Source organism: Bos grunniens, chromosome 27 (genome assembly GCF_055505025.1).
Source record: "Bos grunniens cultivar Pamir isolate PY7600 chromosome 27, Bosgru_T2T1.0, whole genome shotgun sequence".
Taxonomy (NCBI): domain Eukaryota; kingdom Metazoa; phylum Chordata; class Mammalia; order Artiodactyla; family Bovidae; genus Bos; species Bos grunniens.
In genome coordinates, this window is record NC_141191.1 from 16,481,187 (window position 1) to 16,508,106 (window position 26,920).

General features: G+C 45.1%; 1 protein-coding gene across 6 annotated transcripts in view; it reads right to left on the reverse strand.

Moving 5' to 3' along the window:
* ENPP6 (ectonucleotide pyrophosphatase/phosphodiesterase 6) overlaps positions 1-26,073 on the reverse strand; it is a 114,712-nt gene extending 88,639 nt beyond the window's left edge. For 5 of the 6 annotated variants that reach the window (XR_015156108.1, XR_015156109.1, XM_086379933.1 and 2 more), the window contains exon 1: positions 1,003-1,272. Coding sequence is in view for 3 of the 6 variants with exons in the window: in XM_086379933.1 (XP_086236059.1) it covers positions 1,003-1,243 (241 nt within the window). In the remaining 3 variants the exon portion in view is untranslated. Of the gene's footprint in view, positions 1-1,002; positions 1,273-21,677; positions 21,830-25,905 lie in introns of those variants that run through there. The other variant, XM_086379934.1, reaches the window with a different exon arrangement.
* Between the last annotated feature and the right edge of the window lie 847 nt (positions 26,074-26,920).

The window sequence follows — 26,920 nt, forward strand, 5'->3', positions numbered from 1 at the left end:
CTGTGAAGATCCATAATGAGATACCAAAGTTCTCATTCCCTTCCTGTTAACATAATTCATGGAGTTTTTCCCTATGCTCAGAGCACAGAGCTAAATCCTACATAAGCATCATCAATAACAATGCATTCTCAACAGCGTCCTTGGACAGTTCACTAAATTCTTTCTGAGTGCCTTTTGCTGGCCCTTACGATGGTTAACTGGTAAACAAACTGGAAGATAGGAATCCCACTGTGCCTTCAGGATGTACATTGTATGACACAGATAGAGGATCAAGTTCGTGGAATCACATTCGGCGTGTCTGCAATCCCAAGTGAAGGTCATCTTTAGGCAAAAGTCAGCTTTCCCAAACATTGGCCCAGTTTGGGTGAGCTGGGGATTTGGGTTTTGTTTTCTTAACAGATGCTAGAAGTTAAAAACAGGAATCTGAACTATGTGTCAATTTTTTCTTCTCCATGTCATTTTACCTGGCCCAAAAAGGCAAAAGAAGGAGCAAGTAGTGTTGCGAAGTAATACTTTAGGATAGGACCCTGAATACTCCCTCCATCCAAGTCATGCAGGAATCCCACATGTAACTTTCATAGCCCAACAAGCCAAAACAGTTCCAGGATGACAGATGACTGCAGAGTAAAAGGGACAGAAGGAATTTGATCCAAACGAAGACCTGTTGGCTTTTTAAATTTCAACTTAGAAAATACGGAGTTGGCTAGAATTTTTAATTTGCAAAACAAATAACCACTTTAACCATCATCTAATTGTAGAGTCCTCTGTTCTCCACACTGCGAAGCCAAAACAGGTCCTAGGGAATAACTTTAAGAAAATAACACATTCATGCACTCACAAAAAAAGGAATCTCAGCTGAGAACACACACTTCTTGCCTATCCCTGGGGTCCCCAAAGATGAAGGCAGACTGAATCTTTACACACGATTCTAATGCCAGGAGCTCACTGTTCCTGATGGACTCCAGCCTGCCCTCTGCACCCAGAGGAAGACAGGGTACTCACCGGTCATGAGGCTGTAATAATTGGGATAAGAGAGAGTAGGAAAGTCCGGGGTCAAGTAATCCACTTTGACCCCTCTGCTCACAATCTCTTTGAACCCAGGCAAGGACTCCAGGGCCTCATCGCTGATGTAGTCTGCTCGGAAGCCGTCCAGCAGAAACACCAGGAGTTTCCGGCGGGCCGAGGCTGGCTGTGCCAGGCTGAGCACGAGGGCCAGCAGGAGGACCCCCAGCTTCCCTGCCATGCCGCCAGGAGCCTGCTCCAGCCTGCCCCAGCGGAGGATGCAGAGTCTGCAGCTATTCTCTCTTCTAGGGGCTGGACCTTGACTAGTGGCCTTCCTGAGCCAAGTTCACTTTCAGAATTTAAAGGTACAGCACCCCCTTTTAAAAAAACGTCTAGGCTCACCCTTTACTAGCAAGTCTGGAGATGGACTCCTTCAGAGAAGTCAGGTTCCCAAACCACCCGGAATGAATACCAGGGGAGAGAGAGAGAGTGCAACCCGTCAACCACAAAGGGGCACTTGCCATGGGTGCTTGCCATCTATTGTACCTCTACAATGGTGAAGTCACGTGATGCTGCAGCGGCTGACCTCTGACACCCTCCCCACCCCCCACCAAGGAGTCTAGGGTGGAGGTCAGGAATGAGGCACTCTGTACACCAGGAAACTGACACGGAAGGTCTTCGGATGGTGGTCAGATATTTTCAGGAGCTGGTTTTCCCTCATATCCCGTTGTTTGCTCATATCCAGAAAAGCACTAAAATCCATCTGCTAGTTACTGTATCTCGTGACTAGCAGAAGCGCCACAAGAACAGAAGAAACTCTACCAGAAAAAAAAAAACAAAAAATACGTGCTTGATGGCATGTACTCCGCCTTTGCCAGAATCACATATACACTGTCCGTGCCCCCCGACCTCTTTGGAGCAGTTTCTAAGAGCTATCAGAGGCACTGTCTCCAGGCTGTAGTCCTCATTTAACCCCAAATAAAACTTAACTCACAACGTTCACAGTGAGCATCTTTTTTAGTCGACAGTTATGGCGACCAGCGAGGAGCCCCAGACAGGACTTCTCTCCTTCCCCTGAAGTCTACGAGAAACCTGAACCTTGGTACCAGCAGCAGCCCCTCGAGCCCATCCCCCTCCTCAGGGAGTGCAGACAAATTTGGGGAAGTCTCTTTTGGTTCTAGGACCTCCCGTAGTGGCTGAGGATCCTGAGTTCTTGTTTTTTTAATATGGGGAGAGGGACCAGGGCCCTGCCCACTGACCTTGCTATCGGCCACCGGCCCCAGGTCTCTGGGGACATAGTGCGGACAGTACTCACTGGGACCAGCTCCCTCCAATCCCCGGTGATCTGGGGCCAAGAGCAATGGAGGCAGAGCCGGCCTGGAACCCCACCGCCCTGGCCCCTGGCCTGCTCCATCCCCACACTGGAGGTGCAGCCCTCAGGCTCCTTGGCAACTGAATCCTCAAGGCAGCTAAGCCTGGGTCCCTGCCCCGTCTTTTCATCCCGTGATCTTCCCAACCACAGAGACCTCTCATTCCTGCTGCAGGTGAACCCTGGAGCAGTGAGGTGGGGATAGAGACAGGTCCAGAGGCACTCCAGGTCCAGGGCTCACCTGCCCCTCAGGGCCAGACGACATGAGCTGCCCTCCCAGGGCTCTCTCCCGCCTGGGAAGGCATGGGGGTATTAGGCACTTGCCTGTGGCCCCTTGCAGTAGCTCAAACCCTCTGCTCCCTCCCAGGAAGGGAATGTTCTGAGCCTTCCAAGAATCCCTGGCCTCTGCTGACCCGGCTGGGCCCATCTGGCTCTGCCTCCCTGTGACGGGAACAGAGTCTGAAGGGTTAGAGGTGGATGGACAAAGATGGGGTGACTGGAGATGGATCAGCCACACGGGAGAAGGGAGCATCCCCAGGAACCCAGGATGCCACCTCTAGGACCCAAGTTATTTCACCTGGGGGTTGTGGGGGGGGGTGGTGTGTGTGCTCACCATGGTGGGCTACAATCCATGGGGTCCCTGGCTTCTCAGCCCATGGTTCTTCCAGGTAAGAATACTGGAGTAGGTAGCCATTCCCTTCTCCAAGGGATCTTCCCGACCCAGGGATCGGACCCAGGTCTCCTGCACTGCAGGTGGATTCTTTCTCATCTGAGCCATCGGGGTATATTGGAAGATACATCATTTAAAGGACTCACTACAACCCAGGTGGAAAGGCCCCCAATCAGGTGTTCTTAACTAGCTCATATGCAGCGAAATTAAAGGAAATTGACTCTTGGACCCATATTTCCCACTAAAAAGGGCTGCTACACTGGACTGGTCTATAGAGAGGAATGCTGACCTCAAACTCACCTTAAAAGGACCCTCAAAAAAAGGAGGAACTACACTCACACCAGGACGAGAAGACGACGACATCAGAAGTAGACAGCTTACCCCAGATGCTGGACCTGACTCCTATGGTCATGTATAATTTTCCATGACCTCTTGGACCTTTGCATATGAATCCAATGTTTTCATATCATGGACGTGATTCTATGCTAATTTTATAAATCAACCCAAATTGTTGGGTTTGTGGTCAATTACCTCTAGTACTTCTGGGTTACATGGTGGATATCCCCCCTCCAAAGCTCTGACTTGACAGCCCTTAGAAAATTTATTTCAGAAGAAAGTTTAATCCTATCCAGGCTACTCATGATTGCTATTAATATAGCATAACCATATTTATTTAAGAATGTATTTCCAAGATCAAATGGCAAAGTTCAACAATGCAAAACTGCAGTTACACTTGCACCAACCTCATAGATGGGATCCTCTTACCCAGCCAATTGATAATACCTGCTCTCACCCTGGTCATAGATTTAAAGTCTCTTTTCAGCTCAGAAGGCTCAATCAAAACATCAAGCCAAGTCTCAATCAATAACTGTGACCTTTCATCTATTAAAAGGAAATCCCCCATATTATGAGATGGGCTTAGACAGTTAACAACAGGCTTTGGTCATTCAAGTTTAAAAGCTCCTCAATGTTGGGAACAATTAAATCACACTAAGGATAATCAGCCTAATAACACTGGGAATCTAGGCTGGGTGCCTTATGAACAATGCCTACATATTATTACCCTTAGAGACAGTGATGGGTTTGGAACTGACTGGGTCAGATGACCAGAGAGTCACTGCTGCCGCTAAGTCGCTTCAGTCGTGTCCGACTCTGTGCGACCCCATAGACGGCAGCCCACCAGGCTCCCCCATCCCTGGGATTCTCCAGGCAAGAACACTGGAGTAGGTTGCCATTTCCTTCTCCAATGCAGGAAAGTGAAAAGTGAAAGTGAAGTCGCTCAGTCGTGTCCGACTCTAGTTTGCACCAAATGGGACTCAGTGGATTTGTGGTACTAATTTATGGCCTTGGCTTCCACCTGGATGGATAGGAAAGTGGACCCTGGGGTTTGCATGGTGACTGACTCTTGTGACTAGCAGAAGCTTCAGGAGACCAGCAGAAACTTTCTACCAAACACACAGACACACAGACACACATATATATATATATGCTTGATTGCACGTGTTATCCCTTTACCAAAATCACATATACACTGTCCTTCCCCACCACCTCTTTGGAGCAGCCTCTTAGGGCTATCTGAGCTAGTTTCTCCTGGGCTACAGTCCTCAATTTGCCCCAAATAAAACTTAACTAGCAACTCTCACATTGTCCATCATTTTTAGTCGACAAACCGTATTATTTTGGGGTGAATATTCCAGAAATAGAAGCACCCACGGAAAGGTAGAATTTCAGATGACAGAAGTCAACTCTTAACTTCTCAGTTGGGCTAACCAAAGGCAGGAGTCAAGGAAAAGGGTGATCTCTTAATTTGCTGTTATCCCTCATCTCTGCCCAATTTAAACTCTCACAGTGAATTCCTCAGAATTTAGTAACGTGACCCTCTTAACTCAGGGTATCAACAGGAGACAGTAAACTTCGGCTGGAGATACCTGTGAACTTTTCAGCAGTGCCCCCATCTCCAGAGCGTTTAACAACAAATTATCTGTCTACGTGTCAATTGTTTTATTATCCATCTATGTACAGAACTTACTTTATATTTCAAGGTGCTTGTGTTCAAACATAACACAACATAATACAGGTATCTCCTGTAGGAGGAGATACCTCTCAGCAGAATCATAGAGTCAGAAAGTTCCAGAGTTGGACAGGATAGTCGGGGGTCATCACTGGCACACTGGTCTGAGACAGCACTGCTCTAGAAGGGCAGCAATGAGAAAGACTTGGTGGGCGAGAGTTCGAGATGGACAAGCACAGCTAGGGACAACCGTGAGGCTTCATGCCCAGAAGGACCAGGCGGAGGAGGGCCTGGAGGCTGGCCTGGAGGTCAATACAGGGCAGCAAGCACAGGTGGGTCGAGAGACAAAGCACTAAGTCCAGATACCAGGCATCTGTGGGTCTTTCATTTGGCAGAAAATTCAATATAAAGGCTTATAAAATGTGCGTGGCCCATAGCAAGCACTTGACAAAGGCTATTATTATCATTATAACATTGCTCGGATCCTGGTGAAGCTTGCAAGGTTCTGGTCAAAGCTTCCTAGGAACTGGAGGTAGTCTGACCTTAATCAATTCTAGAATGGCTGTCACTCAACCTCTGTTCTCTGCCTATGATGCAATAGAGGTGTCAACTAACCTTATTCTGACCATCTTTTCACAATATATATCTGTACTGAATCAAAACAAAAGGAAAAACACTCTGCAATGTATCAGAATTAAACATTTGTTTAAAAAGAGTAAAAAGCAGCATTAAAGAAAATTCATACAACAATCATTCTATGCCTTCCTACTAGGAAAGCAGTTTTATCTGTGCAAGCTTTAAGTTCAATGGTCTTCAAGAATGTACTCAGGCTTCCCTGGTGGCTCAGTGGTAAAGAGTCCGCCTGCCCAAGCAGGAGATGCCTGCATTCGGGAAGATCCCGTGTTAGGAAGATCACCTGGAGGAGGAATCCACTCCAGGATTCTTGCCGGGAGAATCCCATGGACAGAGGAGCAGAGTTGGATGCAACTGAGTGAGCACGCAGGTGCACAAGAACACACGCTGTATATACAAGGTAGCTAAGTGAGCAAGATCACCCAGACACTAAGTGGAATGGCCAAGAGCTGCAAGCCTGAGGCCTAACCTCATGCTTGGGCCTTTCATGGTGGGGATCAGGGGCTCTCTCTTGATACAATCAGCCTCAGGTGGGGCTGCAGAATCCTGTCTCCTGTGGTGGACCCTGGCCTCACTGCTCCAGACTGCAGATGAGACTGAACCCATCCCATCACAATTCTAGTCGGTAAGACTGGGCCAGACTGCAGATGAGACTGAACCCATCCCACCACAATTCTAGTCGGTAAGGCTGGGTTACTATAGAACTTTAAAGATGCCTCCTATTTTTCTTTTTTCAGTTACAGATCAAGCAAGCAGAACTTTATTAAACAGGCAGCAGATAGTATACCCTTGAAACACGAGGGTGGGCTGACCTCGAAGGAGTGGCCCCTCATATCATTTTGATCAAAAGCTAGGCTTGGGAACCTCTGCTGACAATGACAGGCAGCAACAGACAGGCCTGAACAAGGTCATGTCATCTTCAGATCTGCATGTTAGAAAGCAGGATCCAGAAGCCACGAGGAGGCGACATGGGTGCTGATGGAGGCAAGAATAATAACATCCACCTTTCTTGATATTAAGGACTTTACATGCCGGACTTTCCTGGTGGTCCAGGGATTGAGAATCCACATGCCAATATGCCAATGCAGGGGACATGGGTTCGACCCCTGGTTGGGGAGCTAAAATCCCACACGCCTCAGGGCAAACCTGTGCTTTACAAGAGAAGCCTGAGAACTGCGACAAGAGAAGTCCCCAAGCGCCTCAACTAGAGAAAGCCCACCCCCTGCAACGAAGACCCAGTGCAGCCCCCCCAAAAAAACTTTACATGCACTAATTCACTTAGATCTTCTGATCATTTGTAAGGCAGGTATTTATATCCCTACAATGCAAAGGAAATCGAGGTTCAGAGACACCTAAGGTCAAATAACCCAAAGAGTCAGAACTGCAATTCCAGCCCAGATCTCTTTTATAACTTTGTATTTTAGGAGAACACATTCACTTTGTGAAATTAGGAAGAAAAATCAAAGTCTGTGTGAAAGAAAAAAATAATAATAAACCCTAAATATCTTCAGCTTGTCTTGATTAAACTGAGAGGGGGAAATCGCTGTTAGAACACTGCAGAAGTAACTGTCGCAGGCAATATCCATTGACGGATGTGAAAATTAGTAGAAGAACCAGAAACTGAGAGAAAGTGTTCATAAAACAAAAGGATGGGGCCCAAGGCAGAAGACATAAGAGAGACACAGGTTCGATTCCTGGGTTGGGAAGATCCACTGGAGGAGGGCATAACAACCCATTCCAGGATTCTTGCCTGAAGAACCCAAAGGATTGGGGAGCCTGTTGGGCTATAGTCCATGGGATCACAGAGAGTTGGACACAGCTGAAGCGAGAGCAGGCATGCACTATGCATTTTGTATAAAGGACTTGAGCATCCATGGATTTTGGCCTGGGGATGCAGGAGAGTCCTGGAAACAACCCCCTGCAGACACCATGGGAGGACTGTACCTACTGTGACCCTGATGATGGACCATCTAGAGTTATTCTGCATCTTCTCATGGTAAAATTTCTAAATCTTCTTACTGAAATAGGCAGAAGATTTTTTTGTGTATCAAAATATGTTTTAGTGGTTCCAGTGATGACAGAAAGCTTATAACACTGTGACCATTAAAAAAAAAGTTTGTCAAAGGAAATAACAAAAGCTATGCTAACTCCACTGTGCACCAGAGAAGCTGTCATGGATTAGCTTGTACAAGGAGATAGATACATGGGTATTTATTGTTACAGTGTCTGTAATGGCAAAAAAGTAGAAATAATCTAAAAATCCGTTAATAAGAGTATGAATAAGTGATATAAGTATTCAAAGAACAGAACACTATATAGCTATCAAAAGAACTGAAAGTGTTAGCTGCTCAGTCATGTCCTACTCTCTGCGACCTCATGGACTATAGCCCACCAGGCTCCTCTGTCCATGGAACTTCCAGGCAACAATACTGGAGTGGGTTGCCATGGCCTTCTCTAGGGATCTTCCTGACCCAGTGATCGAATCCAGGTCTCCTGCTTTGCCAGGCAGATTCTTTACTGTCTGAGCGACCACAGAAGCCCCAAAAGATATAGATGTAGAATGAGAAGTAGATGTCTAGTTCTTGAAGATCTCAAGAATAACAGTGAGTGAGAAAAACCAGTTGGAGATGAATACACACCGTCTACAATATTAACATAAAAACATCCAGCAGAATATTCTGTATAATAGTACCAACACCATGGAAACGATAAACATCAAAATCAGGGCTGAGGTTTCCTCTGGAAAGGACAGAAGAGAATGAGACCAGAGAGAAGTGCACTGGGGGTTTCACCTTTGTAATGTTCTATTCATTTAAGAAACAAAACAAAAACACCAAGGGTCCATGTAGGACAAAATGCTACAATTTCACAACCATGAGGGTTGGGACAAGGGTGCTATTTATATTATGCCCTTGGATTTTGTGCAGGCCAGAAACATATTATAACTTAAAAATCATCAGCAGCCCTGGTGATGAATTGAACATGTGGGTGGTAAGAGAAAGGGGTCTTGGATAGTTCCCAAGGTTCTGCCTCCGATGACGGAGTAGAACCATTTGTCAAGATCAGTACCGTAGGAGAATTGCCATCTTTAAGCAATCACCTCATCATATAAATCAGAAAAAAAAGAGGGAAGTTAACTAATTCAAACCACGATCCAAGGTAACAAAGGAACTTTATCTTCAGAATAGAACTAGGAAAGTGATCTCAGCATGGCTGTCAAGAGTACGCAATTCTGAGCCCTGGCCCAAACACTCTTGTACAAATGACCTAAGGTTCTCTCTTTATGTCTTTGTTGGATAAACAGAAATCATCGTGTAGGCTGAGGAAAGTAAAATGGATTATTTAATAATTACATAAAAGCTGAATGTAAAACTCACGTTAAACCAATAGAAACTCCTCAGTGTTTTTCAAGAAAACTGAAAAAATGGTTAGTCGCAGGAGTTTACATTAAATATGTGAAATATGAAGGGAAAATGCAGTAGCATGTAAACCTTGATAAGGAATTGCTACAAAAAAAAAAAAAAAGAGGGAGAGAGAGAATTGTCTCTTCTTGTTTGCTGCCAGATGGGAAGAACTGCTTTGAAAAAATCAACTACAATCACAGAATTATCGAGCTGTGAATATGAAAGAGACTGCAGACATAATCTAGTGGTAATCTGTTCATTTTGGAGATGAGAAAGTTGCATGTCAAATAGGGAAAGGAATGAAAGATCACAAAGGTAAATAAAATAATGAGTCCAGAGTAGGTATCATCTCCCATAATAATGCTTTTTAAAATTTCAGCTTCATTTATTCCACCTCTCTTCCCACCCTACCCCCTTTCATTGTTTATTTGCCTGTAATATATTTCTTTCCTGCTCGTAATGGTCCACAGGCGCTTTGAAACCTTGGGGCCAGGTACGTTGGGGAGTTGAGCGTTTTTCTAATTTGAAAAGGTAACATGGTGCGTGTAGAATAAATATATCATATAAACTCCAGCAGCATCTGAGGCATCACCCAATTATCAAATCTGTCAGTATTTCTACAGAAAAATGAATGCGCATTCACACTAAGTGGGATTAAAGAAAAGACCACAAATAGCCTCCCATTAGATCAAGGTGAATGTATGCCAAGGTGAGTTCAGATAAGATCAGGATTTTCCTCAAGTTATCAAAATCTTCACGCTTTCAGAGCTTTTTGAATTCCAGAAGTGGATAATGGCATATGCTTTGGGAGAAAACTCTAAATGTATCAGGTGAAGATATATACTTAGCCCCAAGTCTACAGGGCATAGTGTGGCCGAGTCTATGTGGAGTATTGTTAGAAAGACAGAACGGAAGGGGTGGAGCCAGTTCCACTTTGGCCTTGGGTCCTTGCCAGCTCCATTCCTAGTCCACAGAATCCTTTCAATGAACCCCCAGCTTCATAAGGGGGTGTGAGTGAGACAGATCTTTGCACCAACAGCCACTAGTAAGATTACTAGTTGCCAAGTCACAAAAAGTACCTCTTTCTTTTTTAAGACTTTTTTCACGTGGAGCATTTTTAAAGTCTTTTAATGAATTTGTTACAATACAGTTTCTGTTTTTTCTGTTTTGGGTTTTTCCAGCCACAAGGCAGGTAGGATCTAGCTCCCTGGGATCGAACCCGCACCCCCTGCATTGGAAGGCACAGTCTTAACCCCTGGACCACCAGGGAAGTCCCAGTATCTGTTTTCAAACCAGGGCCTCACTACTGGGTTCCAGAAAGAAGTCTCCAGTCTCCCTCCTTGAGAAATTTTAGCTAATGTTAACGATGCATCTGCCTTAATTGGGTCAGGTGGAACCAGAAGTGGCCCAGCTCACCAAGGAAGATATTTACTAGACCTATGTTTACCCAGGCAGAGAAGTTTGGTCTTGGTTTGACCCAAGCTCTTCCCTGACTGCAAGAGGCTGACCTCAAATGTCCAGTTATTGGGAGTCTGTTCAATGAAGAGATCCAAGGATTGAAGCAATCTGCAAATAAGAATTCATTACAGAGACAGTTTATCTTCTTGAAAACAGTGACTAATTTTGAACACCAAATGCTGTTATTATGCAAAATATGTGCAGCACTCTGACCTCATGCTATGAAAGAACTAAATGTACATATCACAGAGAATGTATATTTCAAGACAAAGTTTGCAGCCTGCAACTGAAGTTTAATTTTAAATTTGGTTATAGAAGTAGAGCCAACACAATCTACAGAGTTCACTCAACCTTATCAGTCAGTTGAAGTAGCCTCTTGATCAAGAACATACCATTTACCAATAAAGTAAATGTATTTTACTTAAAAGAAGGAAGAAGCACAGTCAACAAAACCTTTAAAGAGCCTGATAGGGATGTCATTTCTAGGAAGATGATGAACCACGACTGATCTGCCTGGTGAAAACAACTAAAATGCCCAGTGATTTCATAGTGGAGACCCTTTCACCTCTTCAAAACACATAAAGTGAAAGTCGCCCAGTCGTGTCCAACTCTTTGCGACTCCATGGACTATACAGTTCATGGAATTCTCCAGGCCAAAATGCTGGAGTGGGTAGCCGTTCCCTTCTCCAGGGGATCTTCCCAACCCAGGGATCGAACCCAGGTCTCCCGCATTGCAGGCGGATTCTTTACCAGCTGAGCCACCAGAGAAGCCCACAAAACACATAAGCAATATAACAAATCCCTATTAGTAACTGTGGTTTTGGGGCCAGTTCTTCCAGGTTTGAGTCAAAATCTCTGCATGAGTATAAGAGGTGGTGAGGCGGGCACAAGTTGTTATCCAATAAACCTTCACATCTCTGAGATTCACCACACAGGGCGTTGGGCTAAAGTCATTCGGCTTCTTTCCTCCTGGGCCCTGCCTGCAGATCTGGTCTAGCATGATCTCCATACTAGACATTTAACCTCATGGAGAGCAACCTCTTTACTGCAGAAGTTGCACTTTTTAAACTAGGAGATGTCAGGAGCAACTCTTATGTCAGGAAACCCAGGACTCTCTAAGAGAGAAAACATGCCTGGGTTCCCATTTCAGAATAATATTGTTGAACACAGTCTGAGTGAGCAGTGGCCTGTTTTAGGCTCTCTATGACAGCACTTGAAATCTTTGGGATTCTATGTTTTTACACCGAATCAGTTCAAACAAATTATCGAGCTTTTTCTCCACAAAGTTTACCCTAAGGCAGAAAGAGAAGTTTTGCTTGTTTGTTTGTCTAATGATAAGCTGCCAAGGGCTAAGTAAAAAGGACCTTTGCTTTGAGGGGCAGTGATGACTATGGAAGAGGGAGCTGTGAGTGATGGGGAGGGCTGTTCGGTGAGGTCTGCACTGAGGTTGAGCGCCGGACTTGCCCCCTTCTTTGTCCACCTGTGAGGTCTGCCCTGGATACCATTTTCAAACAAACAGGATTTCATCTGTTTATACCCACAAACTGGAGAAATGGCCTCAGTTTTTCAAAGAGCTGTCTCCCTCTAGTGGCTAAAGTGTTTTTTTTAAAGCCTCAAGCTTCCAAAGGAGCCTGCATCTGCTAAGAATATAAAACACCTACATTTTTTTATGGGGTGTATGTAAATAATCCTTGAATTTGGAAACATCACTATGGTATATAATAAGTTCTCTCACTATAAACCCTGGAATAATAATGCCAATTTCAAAGGGTTATTGTGAGGAAATATTTTGTTGCTGTTCAGCTGCTCAGTTATGTCCGACTCTTTGCGACCCCATGAACTGCAGCAGGCCGTGTTTCCCTGTCCTTCACCACATCCTGGAGTCTGCTTAAACTCATGTCCATTGAGTCCATGATGCCATCCAACCACGTTGCCCTCTGTCGAAATATCTGAGGATCATCAAATGAGATCAACAAAGGAGCCCTGCTTTGGTTTGGCAACTGGAGACTGATGAGGCGCTCTCACTGGCCAGGCACTGGCTTTGGCTCAAGCTCAGGAGCACAGAAGTCCAAGAGCAAATGTCACATGATAAGAACCCTCATGATCACTTCCAAATAGTTGAAACCAAGAACCTTCAAATGATGAGGCAAGACTATGAACATCAAGGTCAGCTGTGGGGACTGCTCCTGACAAGTGGGGATACTCTGTCATAGGCAGAACAGGTAGCGCTAGTGGTAAAGAATCTGCCTGCCAACACAGAAGATGCAGGATACTGGGGTTTGATCCCTGGGTTGGGAAGATCCCCTGAAGGAGGAAATGGCAATACACTCCAGTATTTTTGCCTGGGGAATCCTATGGACAGAGGAGCCTGGTGGGCCACAGTCCATGGGGTTGCAAGAGTCGGACACGACTGAAGCGACTTAGCACTCAAGCACGCAGCCAGGAGCCCAGTCCTTCCTGCCCGGGAGAAAAGGGGGAGCAAACAGTGGGTGTTCCAGACAACTCCCACCCGGTTCAAGGCTGCACTTCCTTTCAGCTTCTGCTGCTCCAGCTGGACGGCAGCCACCACAGGCCCACAGGTTCACACGTGCTCCCGCAGGGAAGGTGTGAGCACATGTGCCCCCGCCACTGCCAGGCTTTGGGAAACCAGGCTCCAGCTGCCGAGGCTGCCATGCCATGGTTATGGCTCACAGGGGGCGCCAGGCGGTGCCGCTGCAAAGCCACATCACCTCTTCCATTTTCTTAGCTCTGTCGGCAATAATCTGGGAGAAGGCAATGGCACCCCACTCCAGTACTCTTGCCTGGAAAATCCCATTGGTGGAGGAGCCTGGTAGGCTGCAGTCCATGGGGTCCTTAAGAGTCGGACACGACTGAGCAACTTCACTTTCACTTTTCACTTTTATGCATTGGAGAAGGAAATGGCAACCCACTCTAGTGTTCTTGCCTGGAGAATCCCAGGGACGGGAGAGCCTGGTGAGCTGCCATCTATGGGGTAGCACAGAGTCAGACACGACTGAAGCAACTTAGCAGCAGCAGCAGCAATCATCTTGGGGCCCTGGGCCTGCAAAGTGTGATACTGATTTACATGAAACCCCAAGGACTTCCCCCTCCCAAATCACTAGCCTGTGCTGACTAATGGTTTCTTAGGGGTGATGCTGTTCTGTGCTTGGTTGCTCAGTCATGTCCGAGTCTTTTGCGACCCTATGGACTGTAGTCTGCCAGGGTCCTCTGTCCATGGGATTCTCCAGGCAAGAACAATGGAGTGGGTTGCCATGGCCTCCTCCAGGGGATCTTCCCAACCCAGGGATGGAACCCAGGTCTCCCGCATTCCAAGCGGACTCTTTACCGCCTGAGGCACCAGTGAAGCCCATCTTAAGAGTGATAGGTTTCCTTAGTGAGTTACAACACCTTTCACTCTCAGAGCTGGACAACCTCCTGTACCTGGCCCCGCCCCTAGCGCACATGAGGCTGTTGTGGGGTATCCCTCATGATTTTTATGGGGATCCGCTGCCATTCACCAGAGAAAGCAATGGCACCCCACTCCAGTACTCTTGCCTGGAAAATCCCATGGATGGAGGAGCCTGGAAGGCTGCAGTCCATGGGGTCGCTGAGCGTCGGACAAGACTGAGCGACTTCCCTTTCACTTTTCACTTTCACGTATTGGAGAAGGAAATGGCAACCCACTCCAGTGTTCTTGCCTGGAGAATCCCAGGGACGGGGGAGCCTGGTGGGCTGCCGTCTATGGGGTTGCACAGAGTCGGACACGACTGAAGCGACTTAGCAGCAGCAGCTGCCATTCACTTTGGCTGGGTCTTTTGTGGAGTGCTTTACCGTCAAAATTCTCACTCTGCCTGCACCATCAGTAAATACCCTTTTCGGGCTTCTTTCCAGGCTTAAAAACTAGTGTGGGTAATTTTCTTCCCGAGTTTGATTCAGCAGTATCTTGTTTCTATGGAAACCCAGGCTGCTCCAGAAGCCCAATTCTAACTTCCTATTGCCCAGCCCCTCGTTTCACCAGCGATTTTAAAGTTGATTTTCACCTTCCCCGTGTATTAATCTTTGACTTTCAGAAGCTGAAGTAGCTCTGTGGAATGCATACGATCCACGCCCAGAGAACTCAGAGAAAGCAGAGTCCAAATGAACCATTTTACACCGCGCGGTCTTCAGACACCAAGGCCCGCTCAGTCATGAAGACAAACATGGCGGATTCTCCGAGAAGATGGTGTACCGCTGTGAATGAGATGACTGCAGCGTGCCGGGACTGATTGCTAATGTCTGCCACAGCCATGGGGGCGGCCATGGGGGCTCATGCTTCCCCTGAATCAAATACCGTCTAGTTCAGTTCAGTCGCTCAGTCGTGTCTGACGCTTTGTGACCCATGAATCGCAGCACGCCAGGCTCCCTGTCCATCACCAACTCCCGGAGTTCACTCAGACTCACCTCCATCAAGTCAGTGATGCCATCCAGCCATCTCATCCTCTGTCGTTCCCTTCTCCTCTTGCCCCCAAACCCTCCCAACATCAGAGTCTTTTCCAATGAGTCAACTCTTCACATGAGGTGGCCAAAGTACTGGAGTTTCAGCTTTAGCATCATTCCTTCCAAAGAAATCCCAGGACTAATCGCCTTCAGAATGGACTGGTTGGATCTCCTTGCAGTCCAAGGGACTCTCAAGAGTCTTCTCCAACACCACAGTTCAAAAGCATCAATTCTTCAGCGCTCAGCTTTCTTCACAGTCCAACTCTCACATCCATACATGACCACAGGAAAAACCATAGCCTTGACTAGACAAACCTTTGTTGGCAAAGTAATGTCTCTGCTTTTGAATATGCTATCCAGGTTGGTCATAACTTTCCTTCCAAGGAGTAAGCGTCTTTTAATTTCATGGCTGCAGTCACCATCTGCAGTGATTTTGGAGCCCCCAAAAATAAAGTCTGACACTGTTTCCACTGTTTCCCCATCTATTTCCCATTAAGTGATGGGACCAGATGCCATGATACTTCAGAGCAAAGCAGCATATTCAGGCTGCCAGTTAGCCAGGCCTCTAGAAGCTCAGATCCAGAGGTTCAGGGGTCAAGCAATAAGGTTGCCAGAGTCACTTATCCACCCAGAGCACAGCCTTCTAGAGTCCGGTTCCTTGGGGTTGGGGCACGAATACCCCGTTCCTTTCATCTGGGTCAAGCACTTTGATATAAACGTTAAGCATTGGCCCTATCCTGCATAGAGCAGGGGCAGGGAATATCTGATTTGCCCTTCCTGGAATTGGAGACTCCAGGACTCTTAATAGAGGAGGTTGTCGCTGTTGGTTTTCCAGGAGGAAAGCTGGCCTGAGCCATCTTAGGCAAAGCCCCAGACTATCCTTGGGAGAGGGTGGAGGGGTGGGGGTGTGTGGCAGTGAAGATCTCAGTGCACCCTGGGAGGGGCAAGATGCAACCGGGTCCAGGGACAACCATCCAAGTAGGCCTCTCCCACCCTCTCTCTCAGAGTCTCATCACTCCGTCGTTGTTTCCAGACTCTCCCACTGGCTCCCTCGGCGCCTGAGCCTGTAACTCCCCACGTGCAGACTGCCACCTTGCTTGCACTCAGTAAGTTTGGTGGGGTTGGCTGTATGCTCACTTTCACCTTAATTCTCTGCCCCAAATTGAATGCTGTCAGTCTTCGCTTGACTGCAGCTAGTAACAGAAAACCAGTTACTTTCTTTAACTAACTATTCAATATTCATTAATGGACTCTGGAGAATGGAATGGCAACATGCTCCAGTATTCTTGCCTGGAGAATTCTGTGGACAGAGGAGCCTGGTGGGCCCCAGTCCATAGGGTTCTGAAGGACTAGACAAGGATAAAAGCAAAGACTCCTTAACATTTGACAGATTATAGCTCCATTTGAAACAAATAAAAAAGCATTAAATTAAATTCATTTAGTAGGTTTATAATTATTATCTAAATAAACAGACATTTCCTAATGAAGAAGCCACATTTTACATATATTTCTAATACCAAATCAATGAATACCAAAGTAAAGACCACTACTCTTGGGAGGACTTTTTTTTAAGTGTTGTATTATGATCACTGACAGGAGGGACTTTTAACCATAACACTCTTTTACCTGAAAAACATTCATAATCTTTGGCCCAACCGTCTTCTCTCTAGGAATTCAATCTAAGGAAGTAATTAGAAGCAGAAAAGATTTTGTGTTTAGATATGTTCACATTAGTATGGTCTATTACAGCAAAAATACTGCTTATAAAATTACAGTTTATCAAGAGAATTGAATACTGAGAAACCATTAACCATTATTTTTCAAAACTCAATATTTTGAGAATATACAATATAATGTTTATATAAATGAATAGAATGTAAAACTTTATAATAAATAAAATGTTATGTGTAAGGTACAGAAGTTTATTTTATATACCATATTTAATAATACATATATTATGTTTTATTGTTGTTGTTTAGTCGCTAAGTTGTGTCCGACTCTTTTGAGACCTATGGGCTGTAGCCCCCTAGGCTTCTCTGTCCATGGGATTTCCCAGGCAAGAATACTGGAGTGTGTTGCCATTACCTTCTCCAGAGGATCTTCCTGATCCACAGACCAAACCCACATCTTCTGCATTAGCAGCAGATTCTTTATCACTGAGCCTCCTGGGAAGCCCTACATTATGCATGCATACATATATATCACATAGAAAAAAAGCTGTAAAGAAAAATACACTAAAATGCAAAAAATAGTTTCCTCTAGGTGGTGGGACTGTGAATGGTTTTTATTTTCTTAATAGTGCTCTTTTGTGGATTCAGGTTTCTCGTATAAGCCTGAAGATCTGCCAAAAAGAAAGGAATATGCTGGCCAGGCTGACACAAGTTGGATGTAGATATGTGTGACAATTATACATCCAAATCTAAAATAATAAACTACCATTACTTTAATTTCTTAAGATAAATATTCAGTGGCAGTTAAAAAAAAAAGGAAAATAGTCATGATGAGGTATTTGGCAAGTACAGAAATGTAAAAGAATCAAGGAGAGAATCAGGGAGAATTCCACCAGGCAGAAGGAAGGGCCACCATCAGCATCCTGAGCTTGCCGAGCTGTGCCCTGGAGTCCTGTGTGCACCATGCAAATGCCTCAGGAGGTGTCACAGCGGAGAGGCGGGGGCCAAACAGGTCCTCAGCCCAGTGGGGCGCCAAAACAGAACCCCCTTCCCCACTTGGGTCAATCCGTTTGTACCTTAGACTATACACTCCCCTTGAAGAAAGGCTCCATGGAAAATAACAGGTATAACATTTGAACACCTCCACATTAAGCCTCTTCCCTGAAACTAAATGTTTAGATTGCGTCGTTTTCTCTAATGTGATGGAAGGTTACGTGAACAGCTTTGTATTGTAATCTTTGCCTATATTTCTGCCTCCATAGTTGAAATTTCCAAGAAAAGAGTAATGATCATTTTCAGAGCTCTTGATGTTACTAAGTTGCCCCCATAAGGTCAACCTGTTTATATTCCCATCCATGTGCCCATCCCGCCACACCCTTAGCTGAGCATAATTTTTTTTTTTTAAAAGATAGTTAATTTGACAGATTTTAAATATTTGCCCATTTAAAATCCTGGGTTTCTTCCCCCTTGGATACCTCTTCCAAGAAGTCTTCCATCAGCAAAATCTGCTGCCCATGGTCCCTGTGAAGAGGACATGGGCGGCCCTCCCTAGAGTGATCAGAACTGTCCAAGGAGGCTTGTGCTTGGACATTTTCTCATGGTCCCAGGCCAGCCCCATGACTCCACCTCAGAGTGAGCCCAGTTTGTGGAAGAAGGCTCCTCCCCCTGGGAAACAGCAGATGCCAAGGTCTGAAGTCCTTCTTTCCTTCCAAACCCCCTCTAGACCCACAGAATCTCAGAAGCACAAGTTCCCCTTGGGAGACTCGGCCTTCAGGCCTCTGGTTACATAGATAAGGGCTCTGAGCCCTGGTGGGGAAAACAAGTGTACAGTCAATGGAACAGCCAGGAAGAGACCTGGGAGTCTTTGCCCCGTATTCTTCCCACCACCAGCCTCCAACTGTCCTTCTATCTGCTGACACTCTGGGAAGGGTCTGTCTTCGTCCTACAGCGTAAGGACAACACGGAAGGGTTCCCCACCAGAGGGCGAGGGGAAACTAAAATCTAGCGCAAGTACAGGAGTAGAACATAACAGCAGAAAGAAAACAAATTCAGAGACGCTTCCTGAACTGGCGGGTTCTTAGGACCCTAGCGGTCAGCCTTCGAATGGCCACTAGGTGGAGCTCTACTTTCAAAATAAAGCCTTAAGCCCTTGGCTCTAAGCTGGCTTTCCATTCAAACGGCCTTAGCCTGACAATGTCAATGGCTTATTACAAGGATTTGCTCAACAAGCCCATTGGATCCCATCCAGATTTTGTACCAGTTTACAGTCTGTAAGGCGTGCCCTAGATTATTGTCTTAAAAGTAAATGCAGTGGAGATGCACATATACATTTAAAAGAAAGAAGGGAGTTAAAAAACATGTGTTTATCTCAACAAAGATAATTTAAAACATATACTTAAAATATATTCTAACAAAATATATATTTTATATGTATTATGTAAGTATAGTGTAAAATGCACATATATTTATTTTGTGTATAATGTATATTTACTTATTGTGTTTTACATATAATCACAGTTTACTCCCTAAGTTGTGTCTCTTTTGAGACCCCATGGACTGTAGCCTGCCAGGCTCCTCTGTCCATGGGATTCTCCAGGCAAGAATACTGGAGTGGGTTGCCATTTCCTACTCCAGGGGATCTTCCCGAAACAGGGACCTAACCCTCATCTCCTGCACTGGCAGGCAGATTCTTTACCACTGAGCCCCCTGGGAAGGCCAGACATTGTATATATTAAAGTCTCTTTTCTGCTTTTGAGTGATAAATACATAGTTTGTAACTCCAATCATATATAAACACCTGTTAAATGTATTCTATATTATATGTAATATGTTAAACATGTATTTTATATAATAAAATATTTTCAAATGTATATTTAAAGTTCTCTATGGCTCAGTGATAAATACAGGTTTTCTAACTCCTGTGGTTCTCTTTTCTCCATAATAATCACCAAAACCCTGGGAAAGCAGAGTGGCCTTTTCATTAACTCGGTCAAGATTTTTAAAATCTATGTTTCTCTAGCCCGTATTTGTTCAGAAATAGTTGAAAATAGAAAAGAAAAGGGGAGAGATTCATTTAAAGAGAAATAGGCATTTGCTGTTGGTTCTCCCTTAATCAGGACAGAGAGCACAGAGAAAAATAAGAGAGTCTGCTGCAGCTATGAGAAGAGAGGCTTTAAATTGTCTCAACAAAATATGAATATATGCATATAGTTCTTCTAATTCCCTCTAGTGCCGGTTCCTAACATATAGCTGATTGAGAAAAAGTATATATTTAATAATTTATTTATGCTGCTTTGAGGAAAATCATGTCAGTGTCTCACATAAAATAATATTATAATATTAATATATTATTGCTTTTAAATGAGATCTGCTTGGCAATCCTTAAATGTAGCTTTTCTCAATTGCCCAGGGAAAAACAAAAACTTATACCACCACCAAAACTAGGATGGACAGATCATCTAATGGAAAATGCAGACAAACTCTATGAACAGCATGGCAGGCAGAACTGGGTGGAGGGAACCTGCCTACAACAGTCTTCACCTCAAGCATGTCCAGGTTTCAGCTCAGGAAACTGAAAGCACATGAAAGACGTTGGAAGATATATTGTATTAATACATCCCTGCAGTCTGCTCTCTCCTTCTGGGACCCAGGATTTGAACCCTGCAACAACCAGAGAATCGTACAGGAGTTCTTCTTTGTGATTCCACTCCATCCCTATCCCCTTTTAATCTATATTCATTCAGAGATAGAAAGAACTTTAAAAACCAAAAAGCTTGTCAGAGAAAATAAAATATCATATATCAATGCATATATGTGGAATCTTGATAAATGGAATAGATGATGTTATCTGCAAAGCAGCAACAGAGACACAGACACAGAGAACAAATGTATGGAGACCAAGGGCGAAAGAGGGGTGAGATGAATCGGGAGGTTGGGATTGACATATATACACTGTTATGTATGAAATATACATGAACCTACTGTATAGCACAGGGAACTCTACTCAATACTCTGTGGTGACCTAAATAGGGAGGAAATCCAAAAAAGAGGGGATGTATGATTCACTCGGCTCTACAGCAGAAGCTAACACAACGTTGTAAAGCAACTATACTCCAATAAAAATTAATTTTAAAAATCCTGTGCAGAAACTAGAAGGGACTGGAAGTCGCTCATCACATTTCAGGAAGAACAGTCCCCACAAGTAAAGTGCTCCAAGTAACAGAAGAGTAGGAAATACACTGTTTAACAATATATCAGAAACCTGAGTTTTCCATCCATTTCTTGGACACAGAATACCGCATCAGAGAACCAATTAGTTAAGGTAGGAGAAGTTGGCAGTCTGGTAAAACAGAGCTTCTGTGAGTGAAATTCTGCCAGAAATTGAAAACAGAACTCTTTTTTGTCCACCTATCCTCTAGCTATTGGTCTGAGAATGAGATTCTACACAAGTGGGTATGACCACGGGCAATCAGCTGACTCTCTCTCTTTATAAATACTAGTTCTATATAGATGTCACTTCATTAAGGATGAAGCAATAAGGGGGGAAGTGAAATGCTCGATTACATTTGAAAGAAAAGTTATACAATGAAAAATGTATATTACTAGTCAATTCTACCTAAATCCTGAATGTCTACAAAAATTGGGAAAGGTGAGTGAAAATTTTGACAGGGAGCGAAGGTACTCTATGTGATTTGTTTTACATAATTGCTATGAAGAAAATGAATAGGGCAATGGTTTACAGATTAGCAGGCAGAACTACTTAGACGAAATAGCCAGGGCATCTCTAAAGAGCTACAGTTCCCTGACTCTTCTGTAAGTGGAGCTGAGGTTCCAAAAGAAGGACAGGATATTAATATGTGGATCCCACTGCATTCAATTAGGCGCAGAACTGACCCAAATGGAATAAATAACAAGACACAACTGAAACCCATTACCGATAGAGAAATGGAAATTAAAGGCGATTTCTTTCTTAACTCAGCCTTACCTGGTATATAGATGTTTTAAGAAGATAGATCAGGCATCTTATCCTTCATCTTATTATTAAAACAGGGTAACATTTGGTGGGGCTTCCCAGTAGTTCAGCAGCAAAGAATTTGCCTACCAATGCAAGTTCGATCCCTGGGTCTTGAAGATGCCCTGGAGGAGGAAATGGGGGTCTCAGAAAGAGTTGGACACAACTTAGCGACTGAGCACAACATTTGGTGAATATTTACAAAACGGTTAGCATACCATTCAAGTTAAACTGATACTTACTCTGTATCTTGTCATCATAGAGCTGTTGTGCCCACAGTACCAAGAACTGTGCTCAGCACACAATGGGAGCACTGTGTGATGAATGAATGAAGGAGGCAGCTAAGGGCTCTGGGGATGTTGGCACTATCATCACATTTCTCACGCCCACCAGGCTTGCAGGACAACGCATATTGCTTTCTGGATGCCGCACAATGGGCAAATGTTTTCTAGAATCTCACCCATCCTCCAACAAGTCTTCAGTGAGATGAAATAAAAATTTCTTTGTGAATCTCTATTTTTGGGTGCCATCCAGTTCTCAATCAAGCCCAGACCAAAGCTTCGACTCTTGGGATGTGTCAGAGTGTGAAGGAGCCCTTGTAGCTTACGCGGCTTCTCATACAGGTTTCCATAAGAATCTGCACGCATGCCTGGTAGACGATTACCTTTCATAGTGTGCCTCCAGCTCCACGTCTCAGTGGCTGCCGTAAAACACAGCTGCCATAAATGTGGCAGTAGTTAAGGACAGGGTGAGTCCCCTCCTGTCCCTCGTGCTTTAGGTCAGTTCCCCAGACAGACCTTCCCTGAACCCTGAATGTGCACAAGGTCTTGCAGTGCAGAAATGAACGTCCTGAGGGGTTGCTTAGGCTTGTAACTCTACCAGACGCTCCACCAAGCACTTTTCTGTGTCTTCGCATTTGGTCCTCATAAGCAACCCTTGTTATTAGCCCATTTCCCAGATGAGGAAACTGAGTCTTAGGAACATCGCAATTACTAATGAAGGAGTCTGGGCGTGAACTCAAGTCTGCCAGGCACTAAAATGTTTTCTCTTAACTTTTAGAGAAAATGCCAGGTGAGGTGACAAGAATTACAGGTGCCTGGGTTGTGTGCTCTCCAGAAGAATCTTCATGTCCTTGTAAACATCTTGCACATCTAACTGGCTAGCAAAAAAAAAGTGTTTTTTGCTTCTGCACATTTTGTTGTAAGCATGCAGCAAACCATCTATATTTAGCATTGATGAATGTTTGTGTCCCACGAACCTAAATATAATGTATTTTGTTTCTAAGTTACAAACAATTAACTCACAGGGGAATGTTGGTCTTTAGCCTGTTTATTAAATCAGGCACTTTCTGAACTTCTGTAAGAGGAGGAAAGGAATGAGCATTTATTGAATGCTCATTGTATGTTACACACTTTACAGAATGAGTCCATGTAGTCCAGTAGCCCAATGAGACAGGCTCTTCCCTTGTTTATAGGTAAGGACATGGAAACTTAGGCACACGAGTGTCAGAATCAAAATCCAGATCAGGTTCCAGTGCCAAAGCCAGTCTGTTTCCATGGCTCCTCTGAGTTGGCTGGCATCTCCCTGTGCTGAGCATCTGGGGTGGGCTGGAAAGCAGCCATGGCTCTCCCAGACGCTCCCCCAGGGAGGAGTCGTCACGTGGTCAGGGTGCCTAGCACAGAGCAACTCTGAATATCAGCTATCTGTGCTCAGCGGGGCTGCTCTCAGAATCAGAGGGAACTGCAGCTTGAAAAGCCCCTGTTGAAGATTGTCAATGTGACGGGGACCCCCTCAGGCCAGTGATGAAGAGTGTCTCCCTTAACACAACATTGTAAAGTAACTATAGTCCAATCAAAGTTAAATTAACATAAAAGTCACTCCTGGTCCAAACTCCAGCCAGGCTCCTCTGAACCCTCTTTTCAGTGAAGCCTTGACTTGGTCTTATAAAGACTTAAACAAAATACTAGCCTAGTTTCTCACAGCTCAGGGCTGCATCCCTAGGTGACCCTAAGCCCTCCAGCCCTTAAAATGCCAACTTGAAAAAACTCAAGGCTAGCAAAAGGATTGGCCGTTCCAGCCAACAGCCCAAGATGGGGTCCCTGGCTCCTCGCCTCTGCAGGATGCGGGATGCTAACCTCAGTAAATGCCAGTTGACAAACCCAGATGAGTTTTGTTAACTGAAAAAAAAAAAAACACGCAGCCTGGAAGTTGAGAGTTCTGTTTATTCGGCAGAAATTTTTAGGACTTCAAGCCTGGGAGAGAGCATCTCAAATGACCCTGAGGGAACTGCTCAGAGGAGGCAAGTTGGGGAGCCAGGTTTCATAGAAGTTTTGAAACAAAGGGCAGGCAGTCTGAACATCAAAAGATTATTATTAATTAAAGAAAACCAGATATCTTAAGGAATTTAATGCTTTTCTCTGTATGGGATGATACAAGAGTCTGGGCTCACTGACATCATTCTTATGATATGCACCTCAGCTACCTACCTTGGGCCGGTACCCTGTGTTTTCACTTGCTGCCTTTGCTCAGGGCTCACGATAGGGAGTGGCTGCAGACTGATGGCTGCTAAATGGCAGGCATTCCTTTCCTTCCTGAGTGTCCTCAGGGTTCATGGGCTCACATTGGAGGGCTGCCATCACTGATGACTGTGATGTCCTTGTGTACTGATGTGACAGGAAATATTCCATTTCTTAGTATCGTATGGGGCAAATCCCATCTTCTCATCTGTTGTGATTTTTCACTTCTCTGACTCTACTGAGCCCTGTCCACTGCCCTGCATAGTCCTTCATTCTCCTTGAAAACACTCAAGTTACTTCTATAAAATCAAAGTTGAGATCAGTTCATACTGGTCTCTTTTCCCTAAGACAGAGGCAGGCTACCAATTAAAATCCATCTTTACCACCTCATTTTTAAAGTATTTTTGATATTAATTTCTCATTTAAGTGCTTTCTTCGCTGCAATCAACTTCTGTGTTTTTTCGGTCTTCTAACTTCATTGAGGCTTTGAATGGCTAAAAGTCAAAGATCTCTCTTGGGAAATGTTACATTGAACTGGAAAATATATGGGTTCCTTTCAGTATCTTTTTATATTGATTTCTAACATAATTCCACAGTGATAAGAGAACAGACTCTATATGATTTCAATACCATCAGACCATAAAAATTTTGCACCTTGTTGTATGTCCATGATCTGTTCCACTGTCTCCTGCTTTATACTATGGGAGGTTGAATAGATTCTGTATCCTACTGTTGTGTGAAAATTATATAAATCTTGATTATTTTGAATTGGTTCATGATGTTTTTCAGGTCTACTATATCTTTCTACTCTTCTGTATATTCATTCTATTAATTTTTGAGAGTTTGATATTTGAAACACCAACTAAAAATTATATTTATCTACTTAAAAAATAATCGCAATATGCAGTGGAAGAAGATGTAACTTTGTTCTATATTTTCCAAGTCTTCTGTAAATGTGTTATCATACTTTCATAATTTAAAAAATAAGAAAGAAAAAAAAAGAGAGAGAGAAAGACTTCTCCATGGAGTGTCACTCCAGGGAGCCCATTTTCTTTTCCTCCTTGATAAGCCCTGTCTTTTCATACTGTTCATGGGGTTCTCAAGGCAAGAATACTTAAGTGGTTTGCCATTCCCTTCTGCAGTGGACCACATTCTGTCAGATCTCTCCACCATGACCCGCCCATCTTGGTTTGCCCCACGGGCATGGCTTAGTTTCATTGAGTTAGACAAGGCTGTGGTCCTAGTGTGATTAGACTGACTAGTTTTCTGTGAGTATGGTTTCAGTGTGTCTGCCCTCTGATGCCCTCTTGCAACACCTACCGTCTTACTTGGGTTTCTCTTACCTTGGGCGTGGGGTATCTCTTCACGGCTGCTCCAGCAAAGTGCAGTCAATGCTCCTTACCTTGGACGAGGGGTAGCTCCTCACCCCCGCCCTTCCTGACCTTCAACTTGGGATAGCTCCTCTAGGCCCTCCTGTGCCCATGCAACCACAGCGTGGGGTTGCTCCTCCCAGCCGCCGCCCCTGGCCCCGGGCTTAAGGGCATGGGGTATCTCCTCCTGGCCGCCGCCCCTGACCTCGGACGCAGGGTAACTCCTCTCCTCCCTGCCCCTGACCTCAGACGCTGGATACCTCCTCTTGGCCGCCCCCCCGACCTCGGACGTGGGGTAGCTCCTCTCGGCCATACCTGCGCCGTCGCAGTCTGGCACTCTCGGCCACTGCCCCTGACCTCGGACGTGGGGTAGCTCCTCTTGGCCGCCGCCCTTCGGGCACGGGGTCCTCCTGGCTTCTTCCCCTGACCTCGGACGTGGGGTAGCTCCTCTCGGCTGCGCTTTAGCGCGCCCGTCGCAGCCGCCTGCGCTTTAGCGCGCCCGTCGCAGCCGCCTGCGCTTTAGCGCGCCCGTCGCAGCCGCCTGCGCTTTAGCGCGCCCGTCGCAGCCGCCTGCGCTTTAGCGCGCCCGTCGCAGCCGCCTGCGCTTTAGCGCGCCCGTCGCAGCCGCCTGCGCTTTAGCGCGCCCGTCGCAGCCGCCTGCGCTTTAGCGCGCCCGTCGCAGCCGCCTGCGCTTTAGCGCGCCCGTCGCAGCCACAGCGATCAATGCAAAGAAATAGAGGAAAACAACAGAATGGTAAAGACTAGGGATCTCTTCAAGAAAATCAGAGATACCAAAGGAACATTTCATGCAAAGATGGGCTCGATAAAGGACAGAAATGGTATGGACCTAACAGAAGCAGAAGATACTAAGAGAGATGGCAAGAATACACAGAACTGTACAAAAAAGATCTTTACGACCCAGATAATCACGATGGTGTGATCACTGACCTAGAGCCAGACATCCTGGAATGTCAAGTCAAGTGGGCCTTAGAAAGCATCACTACGAACAAAGCTAGTGGAGGTGATGGAATTCCAGTGGAGCTATTCCAAATCCTGAAAGATGATGCTGTGAAAGTGCTACACTCAATATGCCAGCAAATTTGGGAAACTCAGCAGTGGCCACAGGACTGGAAAAGGTCAGTTTTCATTCCAATCCCAAAGAAAGGCAATGCCAAAGAATGCTCAAACTATCGCACAATTGCACTCATCTCACACGCTAGTAAAGTAATGCTTAAAATTCTCCAAGCCAGGCTTCAGCAATATGTGAACCGTGAACTTCCAGATGTTCAAGCTGGTTTTAGAAAAGGCAGAGGAACCAGAGATCAAATTG